At 49.7% G+C, this 23,719-nt stretch overlaps 1 protein-coding gene and 1 pseudogene across 1 annotated transcript; one reads left to right on the top strand and one right to left on the bottom strand.

The window, feature by feature from the left end:
- Window positions 1-6,120: 6,120 nt before the first annotated feature.
- Window positions 6,121-7,870, bottom strand: LOC136454923 (protein LONG AFTER FAR-RED 3-like; annotated as a pseudogene).
- Window positions 7,871-10,315: 2,445 nt separating this feature from the next.
- LOC136454924 (uncharacterized) lies at window positions 10,316-11,350 on the top strand. Its single transcript, XM_066455164.1, has 2 exons — window positions 10,316-10,461; window positions 10,939-11,350. Exons 1-2 carry the CDS (start codon window positions 10,316-10,318, stop codon window positions 11,348-11,350), a joined length of 558 nt encoding a protein of 185 aa, XP_066311261.1.
- The last annotated feature ends 12,369 nt before the right edge of the window (window positions 11,351-23,719 follow it).

The raw sequence follows: 23,719 nt of genomic DNA on the forward strand, positions 1-23,719 counted from the left end.
TTTAGCCAAAAGAAAGAAGGATGTATTTGGTGTTAACATGATCTCAAAAACAAAAATAACTATAGTGGCTGACGAATGAAAAACTCAATAATGGAAATGTTACAGTATAACAGATGGAAGGAAATCAAAGAATAACAAGAATATTATGGTACTGAAGAGGAAAATATGACTTTGACAAGCCAAAAGGGTAGAACATGATAGCTGTAACAGGTTTGCTACAAACTTGCTTTACCATCTTGCACCTTGAGGTGCATAAATTTAGTTAAGGAATCCCAAAAGTTAATAAGCAACAAATATGTTAATCTGCCTTTAGCTAAGTGTTAGTTTTACAAAATTGAGCACAGGCGTCAAAGGCACAACTATGTTCAGAAGCATACAATTATGTCCATCCGATCAGATGACTAGAGCAGACAAAAGGTACTCCATTGACGAGTTCGTCTTTTGGACTAACTTATAGTGACAGAGCAGTAACTTTTGACCAGCAGGGCAATTTATAAGACATAATAAAAAGGGCGTACCCAGTGCAGAGAGCTCCCGCTCTGTGCGGGGTCTGGGGAAGGTTGTCAGTGGCAAGCCTTACCCTCGCCTGTGTAATGCGAGGAGATCGCGACTCGAACCCAGGACCTTGCGGTCACAGGCCGAAAACTGTTATAAGACAGATAATGTTCAGAGAAAATTCGAGAAAGTTTCAGCAAACCACTATATACAATGTACTTTATATCCAAAAACGCAGCAGAACCAGTTCAAATTAGTAAGCCGAAAACCGTGCAAAAGCTGATGGTAACCAAAAAGAACACCCTGATCGAAGCGATTAGCAAAGCAACATGGTCTGATTATAAATAATGTTACTACAGTACTATTATATGCTATAGATATTCAACATACTGGTTTACATGATGACACAGGACATACACATAATGAGTACTTGGAGAATATCAATCCAGTAAATTATAAGAGGCAACGTCAAACAGAACATACTGGTGTGCAATTTAATGATAAAGAAGCCAATCCCTCCTGAATTGGACATCTTACGCATCTGGAGAGGCTGTGAGTGTATTTGATGAATTCTTGTGGCAGCAGTTTAATTAATACTTTAGTTCTTTACATAATCACTATCAGTAGATGCAAGTATTACCCAGTACATTTTAGATGAAAAAAGTAAATGTGTGCAATCCATCCTTCTTCTAGACCCCTTTTGCCTGCTCTGTCAAGCTTGGGAAGCCTTTGCTCAGATCATACCAAAAATATCTAAAAACTGAGGTAGATGGTACTGAATCTAATATATCTCCACAGTCTGTACACTTTTTTCAGTTCAGCACCTAGACTTCATCAGAAAGTAGTATCATGTTAGAAGCTCGCCATGCAAAATCGCATCCATTTTTACTGAATCTCCAAAGCCAATAATACTACCAGAGCAACAGTGTATGATTAAAAGCTAAACAAGTGTCTGTTGTATGCAAAAGATAAAATTGTGTGACAAGAATCCTGGTGCTCTGCATGTACTCGGATATTGTAAGCTTTTAACACATCAAATTTGATTTATATTGCAAGAAATTTTATTTCTGACAAGAAACTAGGCCAAAGTTTCAGAGCAATGATTACTCTGAGTCTTCGGAGTCAGCCTACACTGACTAAATTAACACTTTTCTCACTCCCAATTTCTCCCATAGAGATGAAATGGTTCTGAATATATTAGCTATCGACAACCATTCTCAGAATATCTTGTGCAGGCTTCAGACAGCAGCGGTCTAAAGACTTGAGAGTTCCCTGAGCTTACAATACTTCTGGTTCTTTGTTTTTTTAATACTGTCTTCCTCCTAGAGTAATTAGCGTGAATGTGGAATATCCATCAAGACTTTTAAGCTCTCAAAGAAATTCTATAATAGAAGGGGAGCCTTGGCGCAGTGGTAAAGCTGTTGCCTTGTGACCATGAGGTCACGGGTTCAAGTCCTGGAAAAGCCTCTTGCAGAAATGGAAGGAAAGACTGCGTACAAAAGACCCAAGTGGTCGGACCCTGCGCAAGCGGGAGCTACGTGCACTGGGTCTGCCCCCCCCCCCCCCCCCCCCCCCCAAAAAAAAAGAAATTCTATAATAAATTAATATCATTTTTGCATTTTTTTTATTCATGCATGGAATCTATTGAAAGATGACAATTGTTCCTTTACAATTATTGTAATTTTGACATTGAAAGTAGAAAATATTTTGGCTATCTAAGATTGTGTTTGATGATTAGCTGATTTCTCCTTTTCATGTAGGCATCACCAAATTGTCAATCATGGATACTTTCATTATCTAGAAGTCAGTTTTCCAAAAATATCTTAGGCAGAGATTGTTAATGGCATTTATTGAGGTTAATGTATACTACTCTCTAGGTTCCTACTTCTCATCATGGCCTAGCGGTTCTGCTTATGAGAGCTTTTGTTTTTGCTGACAGTTCAGTGGAACTGTATGCAGGGGAAGGAAGCATGGCGCCTTCAGGCTATTCCTTGACAAGTTTATGAGAGAACAATTTAAAATAATATTTGTGATATGTTTTGTTTGACTTGGAAACAAAAGAACTTTTTGAGTACTTAGCCTGGATCGCTTGATGAGAAGATGCATTTCCTGATTGATCTCGGTTTAAGTATCTTCTTGTTCAAGATAAATTCGTCTATATGTGAAGATACTAGGTTTCGCATAATCACATATTTTCATTTAATCAATGCATGTCTTGTTTTGACATATTACCTGCAGTTGCACAAGCATTATTATTTTTTTCCTTTCCACACCAGTTTATACTATGTCTTGGAACTGTTAAAGGTGTTCATTTTCCTTTGGAGCAACTACCAGGTTTAAGGCCAAATAATCTCCAGTTCTCCATGCCTCGTCCACGGACTTTGATGAGCACCACATGGCCGTGCTCGGATGCCTCCACCACAACAACATTGTTCTTGTTCCACTCAACGTTTACTCTCAAATACTATGTGCCATTAGGGATGGCAGTTGATTGGCAGACTGTTGTTGAGCCAACAGATGGCTATCCAAAATTTTCTTCGGTGGTTTCCTCCTCGTGCTCGTCTGCACATGCTCTCCCAGCGTTGGTCCGTTGCCTCGAGAAGGCGCCTCGCCGGTCCCTCCGACGAGGCCGTGTCCGGCCGCAAACCGCCTCTTTCTGTGCCCACGCCTCCTCCTCCATGCCCTGTCTACGCCGGCGCCACCTGCTTCCTGTCCGGCCCGGATTCGGCGGCACCAAGCCGTCCGTTGCCTTCTCCCTCTCCTCTCCGTGCCGTCGTCACCCTCTCTCCACGTCGGCACCGCCTCCACCTGCCCGACCCCGCCGACCCGCACGAGATGGACGTCGCCTCCCTGTCCAACCCCGTCGGCCCTCGCGATATGGGGCCAACGCCGACGTACCCATTCGCCTGCCTTGGACCGACCCTTCCCCGGTGGTGAACACTGCAGTGGCGGCCCTCCCCCGCGAGCGCTTGAGATGACCGAGTTTTTCAGTGGCTATTCGAAGGAAGAGGTCATTTCTCTGTTAGGATGGATTTGGAAGACCTGTTTCAGGTAGTGTTGCTAAAGAAAACGGTAAAAAATAAGTACTATTAAAATATGTGGCGATCCAAATAAATAAGTAGGGGCCTGTTTTAGATAAAGAGCACCAAAACACTCGCTCAATCTTAAATTTTTAGAAAGAATAGAAAGAAAGAAAAACCATCTTCAACGACTCCAAATTTTACATCCCAATCTTTTTGTGAACGTGGACTCCCATCACGCGTATCGTAGTTTCCTCGGGCGGTTTTCTTCCTTCGCGCACGGGAGATTGCCGCGACTGGCGTCCTTCGCGCCAAAGGTCGACATCCAGGGAGATGATCTTGGCCGCGGGCCGCCGCCGCCGACGTACGCGGAGGTCAAGGAAGCACGACACGAAGAGACAGGACGCCGGCGTGAAAGGGCTCACGTTCTGCTGCTCCGACGAGCGCACCAGGAGACGGGACGCCGGCGTGAGGCCGTAGACGAGTTCGTCGTCGCAGCAGCCGCCGCTGCCGCTGTCGTCATGCGCGTCAGCCGGGGTGAGCAGCAGTAGCCGCCACCGCCGCCGCCGTCGTCGTGCGCGTCAGCCGGGGTGAGCAGCAGCCGCCGTGCCGTCATCGTGGGCGTGAGGCCGTAGATGAGTTCGCCGTCGTCGCAGCAGCCGGGGTGAGCACGCGCATCATGCGCCGCGGCCCGCAGGCACGGTGTCTTTGACGGGTGGAGTGTGACCCTGGTGACTATCTATGGGACCATATGGCGGAGCTGCCGTACTGGTGGATGGCGTCCAGTATGCCGAGGTCCAGCGCAGCCTTGAGCGCCATGGACTTGACGTAGCCGAAGGTGTGGTTCCAGAGCTGGAGCTCCGCATCCAGCACCACCTGCTGTTCGGTGCTGCTTGTCGTGTGCTGTTGCTCGGCAATCGTGTGTTGTTGCTCCTTGCTGAGTACCATGGAGTCCACCACCACCTGTTTTTCATTGTGTGTTGTTGCTCCTTGCTCAGCACCATGGAAGGAGGCGGCGGCGCGAAGGGTTTCGCGCAAGCGGTGTAGTATGTCACGCGAAAAAAAGTGCCGCAAAAAAAATCATGGGATAGGTAGCGTGCTCGTGCGTTGCTACGGGACAGAAAAACTTCTGTACTAAAAACACACGGATCGTACGATAAGATAACACACAGCCACACCTCGCCACTACACCGCCATTCTAGATACCTCAAGCCCATAGTGAGCCCCCACGCTTGCCTCGCTCGCCGGTATGTGCTCGCCATGGCCGCCGTCGTGGTCTCTCCACCTAAGAGGCCCAAGGCCCCGCCTTTTTCTTTGGCACGGTACATAACACGCACACACGCGCACTCGCACTCGCACGAGCACAAGCACAAGCACGACCTTGTCGAGCCCACAATGCTCTGGAACGCCGGTGCCAGTGAACCGCCCCGAAGGCTCACCATGGCCGGAGCACCACCATGGCAAGCTCCGTTCCGGTCATCACAAGCCTGTAGAGACCCTAAAACCCCACGGCGAGCTCCGCCTCGTCGAAGGACATGCGCTGCATGTAGCCGCGCCCGAAGAAGACCCCTAGGTTTCCTAGTCGCGTTTGCAACACTAGGACGGCCATGCATGGTGGTGACGGAGGTCGCCTACTGTAGAACTGATTAGAACCAAATACATATGCTGCTAATGTAGTAATGTCACCTGCAAATAGAGACTCAAACTGACAAGCTACTACTCGTATTTAAGAATAGAGTGATTTAATAGGTAGTGCTAATCCCTATATTGATAGCTAGTCAAAAATAGCGTAAACCTCTTCTCATACGTTACTTATCAACGAGCTTAGCCAGTGTTTTTTCCATGCACAATAGTTACAGTGTGGTAATATCAAACACAATAATATAATATTATTTAGCTATATTGAAGATGGAAATTCTTGAACTGAAACTACACAAGGTCTGACTTTCTTTCAGAATGCTGACCTTTTTCAAAGGCAAAAAAGAAATCATTGACAAAGTATGCTTTGCTCACCTAACAAGAAATTTACAGCTTTTGAAAGGATCAATTACAGCAAGTGAAAGCTAATCTAAACTACCACACAGAAAAATGACTAAATCAAGGTCTAGCAAGTTCTTAAAACATTATTATTCAACAATTTATATGTTTGAGAAATCAAGGATGGTTCTAAGATCACCTGAACTCTGAAATGGATCCCACATGATATCATCATGCTCTGTGAAGCTGGATGCCAAATACTTGACAGAGTAACTTTTCCTGTGTTATTCTGGCGCAAAAAATCCCATAAAAAGAGATATGGTTATTACACATAATAGGAGGAAACATTAAGAGTGTACTGCACAACCCTTTATGGACAGACCTTTGGGTGCATATATAGCCAGAATTTCATCCTCTTTCAAAGATTGCAAGGAACAATATCTGTGTATATACAGTCTTCAGTTGAAAGCCAGCACTGTAATTTCAGAGACAGACGGGTCACTTAGCGAGACTCTTGGAAGGAGAAAAATTATGAGATGGCACTAACAGCACACATACATATTTTCACAAACTCAGTAAGACAATGATTCAATTAGAGAAGCTATTCACTAACAGCATACATACATATTCAGTAAGACCATGATTCAAGGCTGCCCACGGCATAATCCAAGAAGCAGGCGTAGGCAGCATACATTGTATGCCTATGTGTTCGTCAGAGTGAGAGACCAACTCATTAGCGGGGAAAACCATCAATCTGCAGAGCTTGGCATCACAATGACTGGATCGAAAGAGACTTACGCTTTCAGTGATTCATCAGGGGTCAAGCATTCCGCAGGGATCCAGGGGACCTCCCATCCAGGAGGCTTACGGAACATGGCGGTTCAGATAACTTGTATGTGGTTGATGTCTAAAACCTGAAAGACAGTAACAGTATACCTAGTAGCTGACTATATAGTAACTGAAAAATAGAGTTAAGTTACTGAAATGTCTGCAGAATTACATACAGGCCAGTCAGAACCAAAAGCTAGCAACGCACCGCCATCTAACAGTGATTGGAATGTGTAGGAGCTTCGCTGAGCCCGTTCCACCCCAATCTTGTTTCTAGCAGAGTTGGCGTCGTCTAATAGATGATCTAGCTGTCAACAATAAACAGATATTTTAGAAGTGGACTTTTAAAAGGAATTCAGAAGCTGAAGCTTTCAATGCACAATCTACTTTGTAAAGCGTGATACCAATATATATAGTAGCAATGGAGCCAGATGTTGGGCATGCTCAATCTGATTATATATGCAAATATTCAATTAAGATTATACTAAACAGAGCGAGTTCGTTCCAAAATAAATAAATAAATAAATACTAAGCAGAGTGCGAGGGAAAGAAACAATTCTGAAATAGCTATCAGAACATACCTGGAATCTTCAGCCCTTCACTCCATTTAAATCAACAACCCTATTAACCATATCCAGTAGCATGTCATTAGCTTTGTCCCCAATTGCATGTATGGGCACTGCAAATACAAATAAGAACTCTGATATTGTTTCGTGGAATATCATGTCAAAAAACTAGAATGAAAAATATCTTATGGAGTCAACAGACTAAATGATTTCTTGACAAAACTCTAAGCATTGTGAACTAATAAAATGAAATTTAGAGTTAAGTCAATTTCATATTTTGTAGAACAAAATAAAAAAAAAGTCTTGTAGATAATTTGTTGCCCAGATCAAGAAATAGTTCTTCCAGTGAGACATTAACTTCAATTGTTGAAGTTATTCACTGAGATGCCACTCCTCTATTTCCCTTTCCTTCTTTTAGATTGTACACTTGTTGGGTTCATAAACCCAGGGTCCCTCGTGGACCGGCTTCCCCGCAAAGGCTTGGCCCAAACAGACAACGCACAACTCATGGGCCGGTCCAAGAGTCTAAACAACAGGCCAGAAGGGCGGTCCAGTCACCGACCGAAAGGTCTGGCCGAGGAGGAACAGCGTCCGCTTGTCGACTCCGGCCCAGCTCTCCGACCCGAGTGCTCACTTCGGTCTCTAGCCGCCTCCGGATGGTCTCTCCGACCGGAAGGCCTGGCAAAGCACTACCTCCGACTCTGACTCCACATGTCCGACCGGGGTATGCAAAGACTCTGCTCACTACTTTTCTCCGACTAGCGCAACCAGAGCCGACTGGGACAAACCGACCGGGGACGCCCACCAGGAAGGGACTAGGGAACGAATGGAGAAAGCAAGGCAAGGCGCTCAAGTCAAACCACGATACCAGGGACCGTACCCTATACACCTACAGGAACAGTACTTTGTAACCGTCCTGACACAAACAGTATTGTAGGCGCCGACATTTTCCTCTACAGTATTGTGGGCGCCGTTAACTCCCATACGGTAAGGCCCCCACACGCCTCTGGGCATCGACAGTGTTGTGGGCGTCGGGATTTACCGTACCGAGTGAACGTGGTAAAACTCCTCACATGCCACTAGGCATCAACAGTATATGCAGGTGCCGACATCTGTCATACCCAAAACAAGACGACGTAACCTCCCACATACAACCGACATCCAACAGTGTTGTGGGCACCTACCATCCTCCTGTACCCACCGACGTGGGCAACAAGACTTAGAAGCATATGAACTCTCTCCCTCTCACTTGTAAGGTCATCCGCTTCATCTATAAAAGGGGATGCGCTCTCTCCCAAGAGACTCAGTTGATTCAAGTTCATACAAGCTAATCTAGATCGATCAAGTTCACTAGCTCACAACCACAGAACCGCCAGGTTCGGACCTCAAGCACACGCTTGAACACTTAGCTCATAGAGGAGCTCCCATCGCTCTCGGCCCTTTCGACCAGAGCCGACCAGACCACTCGCGCACCCCATCTTTCTCCTCATTTGTAACCCCACTGCAAACTTCGAGCACCTGGGCTCAGGAATAAAGTCACCGACCGACTCAAACTGGACATAGGGCACGTTGCCTGAACTAGTATAAACCCTGTGTCATTGAGTGCTAGGCCACCTCCGATCACAACGTGTGGCAAAACTACAAATATTTAATTGTTGGTCACTTTTGGCACCGACAGTTGGCGTCGTCCGTGGGGAAGACGTTGTACGTTCAACACTTTTTGGTCATCGGATGGCCCACTTTTACGCCACCCTTGCCATGGTGGGCTCAGGCGATACGGTTCGCTTCGGCTCGCTCGAGTTTCATGCTCCCCCATCGGTTGGGATGCGGGTTCCACCCGTCTTCGAGCCATCCTAGGCCTTCCTCTTCGAAAGCCTAGACTTCGTCGCCGACCAGCTCAGCGTACTACACCTCCGCGAGGAGGCTCACGTCCTGGCACCCATTAGAGGGGCGCCCTCCATCGACTCTGGGATGCACGACTTCGACGACGTGGCATCTGCGCTTCATTCTGAGCAAACTCTCTGCTCAAACCCCGCTGTGAGTAACGTACATGCTGTTATTTACTTACTATTCTCTATCTTCCGCCAATTACCCGAAGGAACCCCGTTGTCCCTGACGCGACCACCATACGACCGGTTCCCCTATGGCCTTGCGTCTTTCATGGACGCATACGCCCAGGGGCTTCGAAGGATGCCAGCGCCGCTAACTCTCGCATCCAAATTTGTGGGAATGGCGAGCTATGCTCCCACCTGTTTCCTTGACATCATGGATGACGATGGCGAGAGTGACGGCTCTAGCATCGGCAACATGGCGCCTAGCCACCATCCGTCCCAGGAGTACGCTATGGCGAACACTCCGGGACACCCACCGGCAGAAGCAGAGTCCTCACAGACTCACACCTCACTAGAATCTCATGCGAAGACCCCCGAGCTCACACGGAAGCATGATGAGGCACTACGACAACAGTGGCTGCATTAGCCACCGACTGCGCCAGCGCGCTCGGCGCACCACACTATGCCCCGTGCGCATAGACCAGTGAGCGGCGCCCGAGGTCACGCCTGTTAGGTCCAGCGCAACACCATGGACAAGGGGAACGATCCCTCACAGTTCAATCAGGCTAGTCAGAACATTGCCACGGCGGCAATGCTTCTATGCGTCCTGTCCGAGCCAAACGACCCTCATGAACAAGTGATCCACCGGAACCTCCAGGCACTAGTGGAGACCAGCACCATGCAACAAGCGGAAAGCTTCGTATCGCGACACCAACTCGCGACCTCACTCCCCACTAGGGGAATGGGGACGCAACAGATGGGTCGCTCCACCCGATCACCACGATGACCGCCAAACGCGGCACAGAGGGCCACATTGGCACCTCATCTTGACTTGATGACCGCTCCATACCGACCGCCTATCTGTGCGTGGCTCGGGCCGAACCGAGACATACGCAGCAGCGACCGGAGTCCCAGCCCTGATGGCCCGCGACCGCGGACCTTTATCCAAAACCTCCATCAAACGCCGCTCCCACCGCGCTCCAACAGAGGCCGGGGCAAAGGTAAGGCCAAGCGCCAGGATCAGGACGAGGGCCCCTCCACACAGAGGGGGAAAAAGAACAAAAAGGACCACCGCCAACTGGCCAACTCCGCGTTGGTCGCCATGGCTGATCACGTGGACACGCATGCCCAGCAGGCCCTGGAGAGCCTCAAAGCGTCCCTGACGTCAGCCCCGATCCTCGTCGCTCCCGAACGAGGAGAACCCCTTCTCCTCTACATCACGGCCAGCAACCATGTGGTAAACATCGCGCTGGTCGTCGAAAGGGAGGAGTCGGGACACCAACTTAAGGTCCAACGGCTCATATACTTCGTTGGTGAAATACTCACCGACCCCAAGGTCCGGAACCCCTAGGTGTAGAAACTCCTATACGCCGTGCTGATGGTGACCCAAAAGCTCCTGCACTACTTCACCGACCACGAAGTCGTGGTCGTCACTTCATATCCACTCAGGAACATCATCCGCAACCGCAACGCCGCGGAACAAATGTCTAAGTGGGCACTCGAACTCATGGGCCACGACATGAGGTACATCCCCCGTACCACCATTAAATCTTAGGCTCTCATGGATTTTATCGCCGAATGGACAGAGGTACAGCTACTGACCCCAGACGTCACCCACGAATATTGGACAATGTACTTCGATAGGTCCGTAATAGCACCCAGCTCGGGGGCTGGAGTGGTTCTGATCTCCTTGGACGGGAGTAGACTCCGCTACACCATCCGCCTCCACTTTTCAGCCTCAAACAACGCCACAGAGTACGAGGCCCTCATCAACAGACTATGCATCACCATCGAGCTCGGTGCTACGCGACTCTACATTCGTGGCGATTCAGAGCTAGTCGTTGATTAGGTCATGAAGGAGTCCTCCTGTGAAAGCCCCCTCATGGTAGCATACTGCCAAGAGGTACGCAAGCTCGAGGACAAATTCTAGGGGATCGAGCTACATCACGTCCCTCGAAGGGACAACGATGCCGCCAATTTTCTTGCGAAATTGGCTACCAGGAGGGATCCATCCCCAAGCGGGGTCTTCATCAACGACGTCCACGAGCTGTTCACCCGCATCCTGGAAGGTCCGATCCAGACACACCCCGATGCCGAGCCGACGCTCGGGAGCTTTGACCCCAACGCCAAGCCAGCACCCGGGGGCTTCGACCCCAACGCCAAGCCGGCGCTCAGGGGCTCTGATCCTAGTACCTCCATGACGACGTCACCCGCAAATGTCACCGTATTGGCACTTGATCAAACCGACTGGCGAGCACCGCTACTCGCCTACCTCCTCGAGGAGGTTCTCCCGCTCGAAAGGACTGAAGCCCGATGGATCGCTCGACGTGCCAAGACCTTTGTCGTGCTCGATGATGAGCTCTACAAATGGAGTCCATCAGGAGTGCTCATGAAGTGCGTCCACACCAGCTAGGGGAAGCAGCTTCTCCTCGAGGTCCATGCCGAGATTTGTGGACATCACGCAGCCCCAAGGTCGCTGGTCGGAAAAGCCTTTTGCCAAGATTTTTACTGGCCCACCGCGCTACAAGATGCTGAGGAGGTCGTCCGTAGGTGTGAAGGATGCCAGTTCTATGCTCGGCAAACCCATTTGCCGGCACAGGAGCTCCGAACCATCCCCATCACCTGGCCATTCGTGGTCTGGGGCCTCGACATGGTGGGGGCCCTCAAAAAGGGCCTAGGTGGCTTCACTCACCTACTTGTAGCAGTCGACAAGTTCACCAAGTGGATAGAGGCCAAGCCCATTACCAACATCCGCTCGGAGGAGGCAGTTAAATTCTTCCTCGACATCATCTACTGGTTCGACGTTCCTAACTGTATCATCACTGACCATGGGACTAACTTTACCGGAAAGAAATTCCTAGACTTTAGTGATGGATACGACATCAGGATTGACTGGGCCTCGGTCGGACATCCATGAACTAACGGTCAGGTCGAACGTGCCAACGGCATGGTCCTCCAAGGACTTAAGTCACGCATCTTCGACCGACTCAACAAGTACGCCGGGCGATGGGTTGCAGAGGTCCCAGTGATCCTCTAAAGCCTAAGAATGACCCAAACCGATCGACAGGGTTCACACCTTTCTTCCTGGCCTACGGAGCTGAGGCAGTGCTGCCCTCCGACCTCGACCATGGCGCCCCAAGAGTGAAGCTTTCGACCACGACCGAGCCATAGAGGCTCAACAAGACATAGTCGACCTGCTCGAAGAGGCCTGCGAGACGACCGTCATCCGCTCCGCTCGCTACCAACAAACCCTCCGCAGGTACCACGAAAGGAAGATCAGAGGGAGGATACTCGAAGTCAGCGATCTCGTACTCCGGACGACCCAATCAACGAAGGAAAAACACAAGCTCTCTCCACCATGGGAAGGGCCCTATACGATGACTGAAGTAATCCGACCAGGCACCTACCGACTGGAGGACAACAACGGCAACATTCTCACCAACACTTGGAACATTGAACAACTACGTCGTTTTTTCTCCTAAATTTGGTCTAACCACTTTCCAGTCAACACTTGCCCTATAAAAGCATCCCAGCCCGAACACTTTCAGCCCGGGTCACTCGGGGGCTCCATAAGGGTACAAAATTGAATACCACCTCTCATTTTTACTCTCTTTTTTACTGTCACATGGTAAACAACTTTGTCCCCGAACGGAAGCGTATTCCTTTTCCTTTCATTGCCCTACGTAACTTTTGTTCTTACTCCTAACCGAACGCACCCCGCCATGACCTACAGTTACGAGCAGCCGAGCCCCGCGGGCCATGCCTAGGCTCTTAAAAAAGCTGCAGCCTACGGAACTAATGGGCGGGTACGAAAAAGAAAGGACAAAAAAACAAAAGATATGCTAGGATAAAAATAAGGAACGGATAGTGATTCTATCAAAAAATAGTACTGATGTATTCATTGATACAAAAAACTATTCACACGGGGACTCACCCATGAACTCAACTATTACATTTTCTACTGCTACTCCAAATACTACTACGGCCGCTCGACGACATCGCCTGAATGCCGAAGGAGAAACCACAGCACATGCTGTCAGACATAACCACCTCCGTCGTGGCCCCACCGGGTTTTGCTCCCTCGACTTCAGCGAGCGCAACGGGTACCTTAAGGGACCCGCCTAGTTCCACTCCCTCGAATTCAGCGAGCGCAACGGGTACCTCAAGGGACCCACCCGGTTCTGCTCCCTTGACTCCGGTGAGCGCAACGGTCGCACCCGTAGATGCTCAGCAGAAGAGCATGGAGCTCCTGACCTTCTCATGCAGTCGAGGCAGCTCCTAGTCAGGGACGCTGCTACCGAGGTATGGTCGCCATGGCTGGAAGAGATCTCATCAAACTTTATGAACTGACCAACCTGAGCAGTTGCAGGCACGAAACCCTCCATCGGCATGATCTTGAGCAACTTCCCCTCTGATAAGGCTTGCTCGGTGAAGATCCACCGAAGAAAGTCCACACACGGCTCCATCCTGAAGAAGGCCTCGCAGATGAATCCAGCACCGCCCCAGTTAGCCTCCAGCTCGACATCGCGCTCCGGATTCACAAAAGGGTCTATAAGTCCTCCCCTCGCTCACCCCCTCTCTCACTTAGGAACCGCCATGGCATACAGGCACTCTCGGTGAGAAAGAAGGAGGAGAGACAATAGTTGGAGAATAGGCAAAGGACTACGACGGAGAGCCCTCTCCCTCCCCCCTATTTAAGGAAGAAACACGGCAGCCAAAGAGGGGCAAAAGATCAGAGCAAAAAACTCTCCCCTTCCCCCATTCAGTGCAGATGGAAAATGATAGGACACACCCTGACCGATGGGACGCACGCTGGCCGACGGAACAACACCGGGTCAGACGGAACGCCGCCTGGTGAGATGAAACGTGGCCTGGGTATGCCCACCACTATCGCACGACCGGGCGTGAAAACCAAAACATCACCACACGCAGGCAACTCTCCGTATCCCTAGGCGAGACTTGAAAAAACCCAAAACAGGATCTCCACCGGGAGAGACCAGTGGGCTTCCTAAGTCGATCGAACAACTCAGAAAAACACACTGAGAGACAGGTAGGAAGCGAAGGGACGCCCCATGTAGGCCATGCCGACTCCATCACGAACGACGAGCATGGTCCCGGTCAGACGTTTCTGACTGAAGCTCTCCAAACCCCCTCACTCAAGTCATCAAGGTAAACACTACCAACCCCCTCTATTTCTTTATAATCATTTCATACATCCATACACGCATTCATTCCATACGCCCGTGCCTCCTGAACGATTCAGGTACTGAACCGCCCAGGGGCTCGAAAACTAAGCATTGCATGTGCAGTGAAATGCATCACAACACTCCGTGTTGTGTCACGAAGCGGCGGTTGCCTCATTCGACATGAGCAACCAATAGAGCTAGGGGAGAAAAACGTAGATGAGCCTCGTGTGGCCCTCGCCTAGTCTGGCAGATAGGGTCATCTCAACCTTCTCGTTCGATCCTAAACCTCTTGCCAAGCCCATAGAACTCCATCGAGGGGAGGCCGTTAGGCCACCCGGGTCGGTCTCCGGAACGACCCAGGTATCTGCTGGGTTGTAGGTAAAGGAGTAGTGGAAAGTCACAAGAGGGCTATGCCAACCCCATCACGAATGATGGACCTAGATTCCACTTGATCATACTTGTTAGCGAACTCACCAAGCGCGTCACTCGAGCTCGAGCGATCGGGACAAGCGACAAAACTCAGCCCCTCTGGTTGTGAGGAACCGAGGACGGGGTAACGCACACAAAACTCACACTGACCCTACTAAGGCTCGACAGGGCTCGGGGCTCAAGACACAAAACGCCCAGGTCTGCGACCACGAACTCACTCCATCCGGCTATGCTCTGACTGCGCTCCAAAAAACACCTAGGTCTACGACCCCGAACTCACCCCATCCGGCTACGCTCCAAAAAACACCTAGGTCTACGACCCAAACTTGCCCCACCCGGCTACGCTCCGACTGTGCTCCAAAAACACCTGGGTCTGCGACCCTGAACTCGCCCCATCAGGATCCACGAGCTCTGGCTCGCCCAATCCCAAACTAACTAACTAAACTACCTTAGTTGCGTGGGCCACACCAAGGCCAGGATCCACGACTCCGACTCGCCCGATCCCACACTGGTGGCGAGGCCAGCACTGGCCTGGTGACCAACTTGGCTAGCGTGGTGGGCTGCCCTGCACTCCTGGTGGAGGGGGAGGGGAATCGAACCTACGTCCGCACGAGTGGGGAGATCGCGAGGAGGCGGTGGCATGGGCGAGCACGGCGCGGATGTGACGGGGAGGCAGAGGAGGCGGCGTCCGGGCGTGGCGGCGAGGGAGAAGTGCGGATTGCACTGGCGGGCAGAGCGTCGGGGTGGACGTTAACGTTCTCGGTGATTACCTTCCTTCTATTCGCTGGTGATTGACCTTCCTTCTATTTCGCACGGGACGGGCAGAGCGTTTGCGCGAGCTTTATTTGCGTGAGGCGTACCTAACTATCTGAGCCGCGGTACTGCAAGGGAGGGAAGGGCGACCCCAAAAAAAGTCGCATAAAAAATTGTCTTACTTTTGTTCTTTTTAGTTGTAGGAGATTATTGGAAACTCTATGAGATAGGCAACTTTATTTCTCCTAATACCCTTTTCGGAGTTATAAAACTCTATGTTTTAGGAACAAAATATTAGGTACTCTTGTAGATGCTCTTATGGTAAATAAGGAGGTGTTTGGTTCACTCTTGATCTCCTAAATTTAGTCCTATTTGGTCACTTTTTACACAAACACTTTCACTAAATGTGACTAAATGGGTTTTAGCCAACTAGTCACTCAAATATTTCTAAATGGGACTAAACCTCACCTTTTAATCACTTTGGAGCCAAACACCCTGACTAAATAAAAGCGACTAAAAGGCCTCTTTTAGTCTCTTTTGGTCCACCAAACCAAACAGGGAGTGACTAAAGTTTTTGGAGCTGGTTTAGGTGACTAAACTTTAGGAGGTGCAAACCAAACAGGCCCTAAATACTTGTTCGTGATGAATTGGCTAATGGATAATGTCGGTGTTTTGTAAACCGGACTAGTAAACTTATATGATTGCCGCGCTGCTCTAGGATGACGATAGTAGCATCCAATAAATACGAGGATTTATACTAGTTCAGGCTGGAGCCCTATGTCCAGTCTCAGAGATGATCGAGTGCGTGTTACTCGCTTGAATGCTCTGAAGTTCTTACAATGGGCGGTACAAGAATGGTGGAAGGTCCTATGCTAGGTGAAGGGCTGCTCGAAGAGAAGCTCCAGGAACCCTTCTACAATGGTGAATGAATGTAATGGTAGAGGATGTGAATCGTGTTGCTCTAGCGGTCCTTATATAGAGTTCGGGGCCAGAGCTCATATAAAGAGGAGGCTCTCCCAACCGAAGGATCATGAGCCTGAGGGAGGTCCTACCTAACTTGGCTTGCAAGATATGTCGTTTTCTGGTGCTCGTCCTGTCATGGCTATCGTCATGGTCTTGTGGCCATGCTACGACAGGGTGTGACGTAGTGTTACTGTGCTGGCCGTGGCGGTACTGTGGGCATGGTGATGGTTCGCTAGCCATCCTGTGCGGCATGGTCTCCATTGTGGTATTCGTCATCATCGTCTTGTCTCCCGGGGCGTCGTACGGGAGTTGGTGTCCGCCCCGGGTTGCCGATGACCGTCTTGTCTTGAGGAGCTGAGGAACATGACCCCAGTTGTCGAGGTCGGGGCTCACTGCCAGTCTAGATGGCTTCGATGTTGTGGTCTTCGTCGTGGATCCCATCCCATAGTGGATGGGACCATATATCCATATCATCGGGCCATGTCTGGACGGTGGTCTTCGTACCCGTTACCATCGCTTTGAGGAGGTGTTGTCTTGTCCGTGTGGCGTGGCACAGGGTTGGTGTCTGACCGGGCTGTCCCCTCGGTCCTTGCGGGGTCAGTGCGGGCACCGGGCTGTCAGAGAGCTAGAGCGCTTGGCCGGACGCGACCTGTCCCCATCTCTTCCGATGGTCGTAATGGCGAGAGGTCGTGTGCTTTGCGAACATCGTGCGGCTAGGGCTGTAGGAAGAAGTCGTGGTTGACTCTGGCCCTTGCGTCTGGCCTGGCTTGCTTGACTTGACTGGACCTCGGTCGTTCGGGCCTTCACCAGCTAGCGCATTGCAGGCCTCGTGGTCTGCTAACTAATCGGTGCCTTGAGACACCCCGGAGTTATAAACCCGACAGATAATATTTAACTAGATATATGCCCCTATGTTGCATGGGGTTACGAATTGCCCGTGCGTTGCACTGTGACGATGAATGTTTTCCAACAATTATGGCTACACGTGGCTTGCGGCCTAGATGAACATATTAAAAAAAATCAACGAATCTAATTCAATAGAAAATAAGAAGTCTGCTATTTATAATTATGCATTTTACAAGTTTACTAGGCTGATTTGATTATTTTTAGAAAATAATGAAAAGGTAATAAATGATTTTGTATTGGAATCTAAACTATTTTCAAATCTATTCAATTCTATTTACTCCCCACATCCTTCCCCTCTTTTCCGCTAGGAGCGTCTGTTCCCATCATCTTTTTTTTCTTCATTTTTCCTGTTTTTTTCTTGGTTCAGTCAAAGTGACGTTGAAATTCACGTTTTGTACAAAGTGTTTTTTTTCCAGAAAGAAGCTTACACAGTTTGGTACGTATGCTTCTGTCGTCTTAATTTATACTTGGTGGGATTCTAAAGTGTCAAATGAAACATTTCACAATCTTGAAATTAATTGCATGATAGAGCAAAATTTGTCTGGCGCAACGTGGCTCCGCCACGTGTTCAAATGTTCATGTGGCTACTGACACAGGAAGGATCCAATGCCGAAAAAATCTAGTACATCGCAAACATGTGCTGCCGGATGCCACATGCGAGGTCTGCAACGAGCAGGATGAAACTCCGGAACACATCATGGGTGGCTGCTCAATCGGTAGGCACTTCTGGGAAAAGATTGGTTTGAACTCACTAGCGGGAATGGCCATGGACAGCATCCACACCTTCAGTCCTCCGACAGGAGTCCCGAAAGAGGGGTTTTCAGCGCTAGTTGCCTTGTCTTGCTGGCAACTTTGGAAAACAAGAAACGCTGCCGTCTTCAGAAACGAAAGGCAAACCATCACTCAAGTTCTTGCAGCGTGCAAAGCGACGGCAGAGCAATGGCTACGCAGGTTCCCTAGGAAGAAGCGGCACGTCGCCGATCAATGGTGCCAGTTGTTTGAAACGGCTAGACAAGGATGATCACATCATTTTGTAACTGATTGCCTTTTCAGTCATCACCACCTGGGTGATGCTTGAACCTTGTAAAATTTCTTGTAACACTGCTAAACTACCTAACGGCCCGTTTTGAGCCAATATATAAATTCAGATGGGACCGCCTCGCCGTTGACCGCCAATTTTTTTTTTTAATTGCATGAGTACGTTAGCTTTGAGGATTTCATCGAACACATTTACATGCACATGCCAGCAAGGTGGAAACCACGCCAGGTGCAGTTCACAGCACGAGAGGCGCCTTGCACAGGTGGCCTGCCACAGGTGGATCCATGACAAAAAAAAAAAATGACCTATGACGAACTTTGGATTGCTAGTTTTTGTTCGTGAAGCGATTGTATAAAATACGGTGTTAAAATATCTCTTTAATCCTACAACTATCAATTAAAAAATTCAGTAAATCAATTGCTCCCGCCCTTCAGCTTCATCGCAAACCTTATGTAATTATCGTGCAGCCTGTGCAAATGTCGTCCATTATTGATCCTGTCGTCGCTGATCGCAGAGAACTCCCGCCCTTCAGCTTCATCGCGTTGGTAGCCAGAACCTTGTGGTCCTCCTCCAGCACGACACGTCGCACCATGCCTCCGCGACGCCGTCTCTGTTGAACGAGCCGTCGCTATCGTCCCTCGCCACCTCCACGCTATAGTTGGCCACCGTGCCGTGCCGACACGGCACGCGGCACGGCCGGGCCGTGCTGGCACGGCACTGCGCCGTGCCACGGCGTGCCGCCGTGCCGGCCGTGCCGTGCCTGACCGTGCCATGGGCCAGGCCTTCGGCCCATGACACGGCACATGGGCCGTTTCTCCGTGCCGTGCCGCCCATGTGCCACGGCCATTTTGGCCGTGCCGTGCCGGCCCACGGCCCATCAACAGAAAACACTCAAAATCAACAGAAAATTCCAAAGTCTAAGTTCAAAACTTCAAATGATCACATGTCACAGAATTATAAAGTAGTAAAGAACAGAACAGCAGAAGATATAATGAAAATGATTATCAAAAGTCAAAAGAGCTGTTGTGCAATGCTGCCTCATTAAAAACCTTTCTAGGTAAAACTCACCCTTGTGAGAAACCCTAGAAAGGAAAAGAGTACAGCTAGCACTGGCATCGTCACCGAGGCCATAGGAGGTTGGGGTTGGGGAGGCTGGTTCCGGCCCCTAGCCGCAGCTCCAGCACCGTTCCTCGACGGTGGGCAGGGGCGCTTCAAACCGGACGGCTTTGCCATCGAGCCTCCAGAGGAGGAGGACAAAGCGTCAGGCACCAACCTGCGAAGCACATGAGCACAAGAAGAAGAAGAGCATTAGAACACAACACAAGAACTCAGGAAGATGCAGAGAAGAAGAAGATGAAGAACAACTGAACAAGAACATGAACATGCTAGGGTTAGGGTTTTGACTGACCTACGCCACCGGAGCCCAGTGCCGGAGAAGAAGCCAAGGAGCCAGCATCCAAGCAGAGAACGACGAGACAAGCACCCACCGTTAGACCGACGGCGTCACGGCGAGTGGCGGCGGAAGAATATACAGCTCAACGACTCACATGGTACACCGGAGGAGGAGGAGGAGGACTGGAGGAGGTACGAGAGGGAGAAGGAGGGCCTGCGAGGTCAAGTCGAACGGCGGCGGCGGATCGGATCGGATCGAGTTCGTCTCGACTTCGAATCGAGACTCGAGAGCGAGAGCGGAGGGAGAGCTGCGGCCTGCGGCTGCGCGGAGGGAGGAGAAGAAGTGGCCGGCGAGGTGAGGTGTCGAGGTCACCGGAGCAGGGCCGGCGAGCTCAAGGCCCATGTGCTCTTCCTCAGCTCTTCCCACGCAGGCCTGCTCCCACTCCCGGCGGCGGATCGAGTTCGAGAGGTCAGAGCGAGGCTGGCTGCGGCTGCGCGGAGGCGGAGGGGGGCAAAAGAATTAGGGTTAGGGATTTGGGGGGGGGGCCGGCTGCGGCCGCGCGGCTTATATATGGCGCGGGGTGGCGGGGGTGTGGGCGTGGGCCGCTGGGCCAAAAGAGGCCGTTGGCCTGGCGGCCGTGCCGGCCACCGTGCCGGCCCTCTGGCCGTGCCGTGCCCGTGCCGTGTCATGGGCCAGGCCTGCGGCCCATGCACTGCACTGGCCTCCGTGCCGTGCCGGCACGGGCACGGTGGCAGCCGTGCCGTGCGGCCCATGGGCCGTGCCAAAAGGCCGTGCCGCGTGCCGTGCCACCGGCCCATGGGCCGCCTGGCCATATATACTCCACGCCGACGCCGCGCTCAGCTATCGTCCGTGGAGGCAGGCGAGCGCGTAGGCTCCCACCGAGCGGTGCGACCTTGCTCCAGGGGACCGAGGAGCTGCTCCCACGCCATCTTCCGCGGACGCGAGAAGTGGAGATCGTTTCAGTCTCAGACCGGATAGTCAGGATATAGCGCGCATCTTCCGCGGACGCGAGAAGTAGCAAGTAACAGATACCTACACATATACCTATAGATAACATTTTGCACCTCCCATCAGGTAATGATACCCGTATGTATCCATACCCACAAGTTATATTGTAACTAGAATAGATAAATTCCTATTTAAGCGCTAATGAGTCAAGCAACATGTTTGTATTTATACCTCGGATAAAAAAATTCATACTCATACTCAAATAGTCACATCTGTTAGTGAAATTTTGTACCTACACTCACATCCACAGGTACAAAATGTCCAAGGATAGGATTGCCATCTCACACGTCACCTTATTAGATACCTACACCGTGGATACAGAAGAAGACTGAAAGCGTGATAAGTTTGAGAAGAACACATCCACAATATTGCTCATTGATCGGTATACATATAACGTACTGAGTACTCTACAGTGCAATCAAACTATCAAAGGACCAACGCCACGGTATTTCCATGCACGTTGATCTGTTGAGATAATAATGTGTGTTTTCCTTGGCAGTTTGGCACACTATTGCCTATTGCCTTGCCTGTGCCGTGTCCGATGAACGCAGGAATGAAGCTAGTTTGATGGGATTGCCAAATTCGACGGACCTATCAAGACTTTCCAGTAGGCTGCCGACTGTCGCCAAAACTTCCGGGATATCCGGATATGACATCAAACTGGACGAGGGCCCATGCGTGATAGAAGGCCGATAGTGCCGGTTGGGCCGGATTGAGAGGCCACGGGTTGCTGACCTTGACTTATCGATAATTCGGCGCGGAGGTTTGTGCTTCCATTCCATTTGATCGGACGGCCTGTGTACCCAATAAATCTTATATAAGTCAAACTGATGAAGAACTTTTTTTTGATCAAATTGATGAAGAACATATATAACATTAGTCATCATAAAGATTCCAATTAAAATGTTTAAACCCTTACAATAAATACATCACCGCTCTGTTAGTTATCAACCATACGTGATACAATGTGATTTATTTTCTGCAAGTGAATTTAATAAGAACACAGAAGATACAATTTAGAACCATTTAATAACAAAATAATCTAAGCAAAACAAAAAAAGCATGTGGCAACCGTTGCTTAGGGTGTGTTTGGTTGAGCTGTGGCTGTGGGAAAAAGCTGCTGTGGGCTGTGAGCTGTGGAAAAGCTGCTGTGGGCTGTGAGCTGTAGAAAAACTGAAAACTGTTTGGTTAAACAAGTATAAAATATAGCTTCTATCTTTATCTCTTTTGAAACAACTATGGAAGAGCTTTTTATTCCACCAATTTCGAAAAACAGAAAGCCAAAAACCAAAAGCAGGGTTAAACCAGCTTTCAAAAATGTACTACGAAAAAGCAACTGCTTCTAAAAAAACAGCCTCAAAAAACAGTCCCTTTGATTGGGCTTTTGGCTTTTGGGGCCAAAAGCCCAACCAAACGGACCCTTAGTATATGAGAGGAGCGTCCTATGGTTTATGGCTTATGGGCAACCTCGAAGCTGTCCACAACTTTGGTAACAACGCCAAGAAGGCTAACATGAAGTATTATTGACATAGCATGTTGTTTTTATGTATACCTAATATTGAAAAGCCAAAATTTCTGTCATAAATAACTTTTCATCGAGTCTAATCATCGAGGGTCTCGCCCCCGGCCATCAACTTTGAAAAAGTTCCCTCATCTTTCTCGTGTCGGATGGAACCGTCAGTTTCTCATCCTTCATCCCATGTCCGCGCGCTGGCCCGACATACAATACAATAGGATAGCCACGGCAACCATCCAAAGATAACATATAAACATCCATTTCTGGTCCAAGTGGCACATCAGTGCGTCCGTCCCCAGCAGCTAGCTGCTCGGTGGATCCATCAGCGTGCATGCCTTCATTCGCACGACCCGTCGGCATCACCAGACACAGTGCATAACAAACCCGATGGCAACCGGCGACCGCAGCAGATCCAGACCAGGGTACGTAATCGCGCCCTCACCTAAAAAGAAAAAGTCCATCCATTCGTTTGGCCGTCACTCCGGGCAGGGGAAGGCTCTCGCGCACACAAGAGAGCTTTCCCTTGTTTTTTTGGTCTGTCTGTCGCTCGCGGAGTCGCGGCTGCCTCCGTCTCCGGCCCAGACGAGGAAAGGAAACGATGGAGTGGGACGTGCCGCCGCGCGCTCCGGCTCCGCGGTAGGCGAACTCGTAGTAGTTAGTTAAAGCTGTACGCAGGAAGCAACATGATTGCAGCAGGGGGAGAGGAGATGCGCGTCGTCAGTGCGCGGTGTGGTGTGACCGCTGGCTGCCGCGATGTTTGTTACTCTGATTTTCCTAAGGCGTCTGCGGCTGCCGCGATCGAGGTGGTTAGCGAGCGCCGAGAGGGACTCACCCGTGAAAGCAAAGCAAGCTCGATCCATCGGAGCAAGCCCGCTGCCCTGCGTTGTTGCGAACGGAGAGATGAGCCTTCACTGTCACCCACGTCACTGGCCGCGCGAGGATGCACGCCATGTAGGAGCAATTTGTGTGTACCCGATAGAGATACTCCTATGTCGTGCGTGTACCCGATCGATTGAGGTAGGATAGTCCTGTGCTTGTCGTGTGTGTAGGATATATGGACCGGACCCGCCACGATTCGTTTGGCTGACTCAGCTTGGCTGCAGCACTAGCTACGTTGTGTTTCGTTTCCTTGTAAATACTTCGCAAATATATTAGACTATGTAGCGTGTCCGTGCGTTGCTACAGGATAACTAACAATTTATATTAAAAACATACGGATCGCACGATAAGATAACAATACTGTAAAAATTAAATACCAACATTAAAGTGACATTTAATTCAAAAAGCAAAATTTATGAATTTAACACAGTCACGGAGTGCACGGCGTCGCAGGCTCACGAACTCTACTTTATAGATCTTTCTGTGATGCGGCTAAGATAATATTTTATATTGGCAGTAAGAAATCTCCGATATCCATTTCTTTCATTGTAATCCATTTATCTGGACAATGTTTGAGGTGAGGGCACGGTTACAGTTTTTAGTAGCTTTGCGATATTGTCCGAAGCTATGAGATGATTGATGTCTTGCAATGATCATTTCATTTATTTAGTTTTCTATCTATGTTTAAT

This window comes from Miscanthus floridulus, chromosome 5 (genome assembly GCF_019320115.1).
Source record: "Miscanthus floridulus cultivar M001 chromosome 5, ASM1932011v1, whole genome shotgun sequence".
Lineage (NCBI taxonomy): Eukaryota > Viridiplantae > Streptophyta > Magnoliopsida > Poales > Poaceae > Miscanthus > Miscanthus floridulus.

What these genes read in the sequence shown, in the direction of transcription:
- LOC136454924 (XM_066455164.1), top strand. Translation starts at nt 10,316, where the DNA reads ATGGTGACCCAAAAGCTCCTGCACTACTTCACCGACCACGAAGTCGTG. An exon ending in CTCATGGGCCACGACATGAG is followed by an intron (nt 10,462 to 10,938) that starts GTACATCCCCCG and finishes ATTGGCTACCAG; the next exon opens with GAGGGATCCATCCCCAAGCG.